General features: G+C 36.6%; 2 protein-coding genes across 3 annotated transcripts in view; one reads left to right on the top strand and one right to left on the bottom strand.

Annotated features, from left to right (window-relative positions):
* LOC107721741 (tripartite motif-containing protein 16-like) overlaps positions 1–2312 on the bottom strand; it is a 258890-nt gene that overhangs the window by 166012 nt on the left and 90566 nt on the right. The gene's annotated exons all lie outside the window — the stretch shown is intronic.
* The window catches only part of lactb2 (lactamase, beta 2), a 5594-nt gene continuing 3324 nt past the window's right edge, over positions 43–2312 (top strand). For both annotated transcript variants that reach the window (XM_016529914.1, XM_016529913.1), the window contains exons 1-3: positions 43–819; positions 935–1098; positions 1274–1400. In XM_016529914.1, coding sequence (XP_016385400.1) covers positions 698–819; positions 935–1098; positions 1274–1400 — 413 coding nt within the window. In that variant the 5' untranslated portion in view covers positions 43–697. The remainder of the gene's footprint in view (positions 820–934; positions 1099–1273; positions 1401–2312) is intronic.

The raw sequence follows: 2312 nt of genomic DNA, 5'->3' as shown, positions 1-2312 counted from the left end.
AACGAAAAGGAAGACAAATTAGCTATGAAAGCACGGCAAAAAGAGAGCATAGAAGCAGTCATCAGCCTTTCAAGATCAGAAGGAAAGAGTATAGTGTGGGGAAAAATTATTAAAGAATGGCAACAAAGGTGGGATCAAGAACTAAAAGGAAGACATTTATACTTGATTAAAAAAAGAGTTGGCACTGTGGATAATAAGGGAGGAAACAGGAGAGAAGAGACTATTATGACCAGAGTAAGAATAGGGCATAATAAATTAAATAGCACTCTTCATATTATGGGAAAACATCCAACTGGGTTTTGTGACCAGTGCCAAATACCTGAGACTGTAGAACATGTGCTTATTAATTGTTCAAAATATGAATTACAGAGGATGGATATGATAAATGACATGGAAAAAATAGGACTAACAGGACGTGGAGTAAAGAATATAATGGACTGCAGTAGGAGTGAACAAGGAATTAAATATTTGATTTGCTTTCTGACTAAAACGGGACTCATGACAAGAATATGATGACTAAAGTATATGGGAAATAACTAGAACCAGAAGATGGCAGTAATGCAACGTTAAGGATGCAAGCTGCTGTTAAAACCCAAAGAAGAAGAAGGAAGTTTCAGTGTCATTCGTCTGCTCTGTAGCAGGAGCGTTTTCAGGGGTCTTTTAAAGTTCGTGCTGTGTCTGTGTGGTCCTGGTGAAAATGTCCTCGATAATTCCTCGTATCGAGCAGCTGTCATCGAGAGTGGTGCGTGTTTTGGGTTGTAACCCGGGGCCCATGACACTGCAGGGCACCAACACATACCTGGTCGGGACAGGCAGGAGGTAAAGTTACAACACTCAGACACAATGACGCGTGAACCAGTGCACGAGATAAATGTGCTTGTTTGAGTTATTGAACGTAACAAGTCTGTGAATGTTTAATGTGTGTGTGTGTCAGGCGAGTGTTGATTGATGCAGGCGAGCGCGCGGTACCGGAGTATATTGTCAACCTGCGCAAGGCACTGACGCAGCAGGAGACGTCCATACAGCACATTATAGTCACACACTGGCATCACGACCACACTGGAGGAGTGCCGGATATACTCACAAACTTTCACACAGGTGAATAATATGTCTGTTTGTCTACAGGTTTTGACATTTGTGCCCCAAATATGTGAAATTTACATTTTAAGGACTCGTCGCTATTGCTTAATAATGTAAATGTAAATGTCATTATCTTAGTATGAAAACAATTGTCTATGAGAAATACTCAATAATGTAGCCGCATGTGTTGCAGATTCAGAGCTGAGGGTCAGTAAACTCCCTCGGTGCCCTCCACAGGAAGAAGTGATTGGAGACCAGAAGAAGAAATATTCATATCTCAGTGATGGTGATGTGATAAAGACTGAAGGGGCAACATTACGGTAAACACACACACACATATTCTGTAAATGATAGTCTTTGATTATGCTTACATATTTATACACCACCACTCAAAAGTTTGAGGTCAGTAAGATTTTTTACATTGTTTTAAAGTCTCTTATATTCTCACCAAAGCTGAATGTATTAGAACAAATATTGTTTCAAATTGTGAAATATTGCAATTTAAAATAACTGTTTTCTGTTTTAATATTTTAAAACCGAAAAACTGTGATGGCAAAGCTGAATTTTACTCCACACATGATCCTTCAGAAATCATTATAATATGCTGATTTGAAGCTCAAGAAATATTTCTTTTTATTATCAATGTTGAAAACTGTTGTGCTTTTTTGTGGAATCCGTAATAAATTTTTTCAGTATTTTTTGATGAATAGAAAGTTTGAAAAAAAAACAGCATTTACTTGAAATAGAACTCTTTTGTGACAATGAATCACTTTACTTTGACATCTGATCAATTTAATCCATCCTTGCGGAACAAAAGTATTAGTTTCTTTAAAAAAATAATACTGATGCCAAACTTTTGAACAGTAATGTGGAATAAAATAGAATGTTTATTCACACACATCCTGAGCCTTAAAAGCCTGTATTTACATAAATGCATTGAGCGGATTAGTGTCTTAAGTTTATAATTAAAAAACAGTAGTTACAGTGGGGAAAATATTTATTTGATCCCCTGCTGATTTTTTTAAGTTTGCCTATTTACAAAGAAATGAAGGGTCTGTAATTTTTATGGTAGGTTTATTTTAACAGATAGAGACAGACTATCAACCAAAAAATCCAGGAAAAAACACATTATATAAAGGTTAGAAATTGATTTGCATTTCAGTGAGTGAAATAAGTATTTGATCCCCTACCAACCAGCAAGAATTCTGGCTCCCACAGATTGGTTATGTGCC

This window comes from Sinocyclocheilus rhinocerous, unplaced genomic scaffold (genome assembly GCF_001515625.1).
Source record: "Sinocyclocheilus rhinocerous isolate Xijiao unplaced genomic scaffold, SAMN03320098_v1.1 scaffold1112, whole genome shotgun sequence".
NCBI classification, from domain to species: Eukaryota; Metazoa; Chordata; class Actinopteri; order Cypriniformes; family Cyprinidae; genus Sinocyclocheilus; species Sinocyclocheilus rhinocerous.
This window is presented reverse-complemented; position numbering and strand designations above follow the sequence as displayed.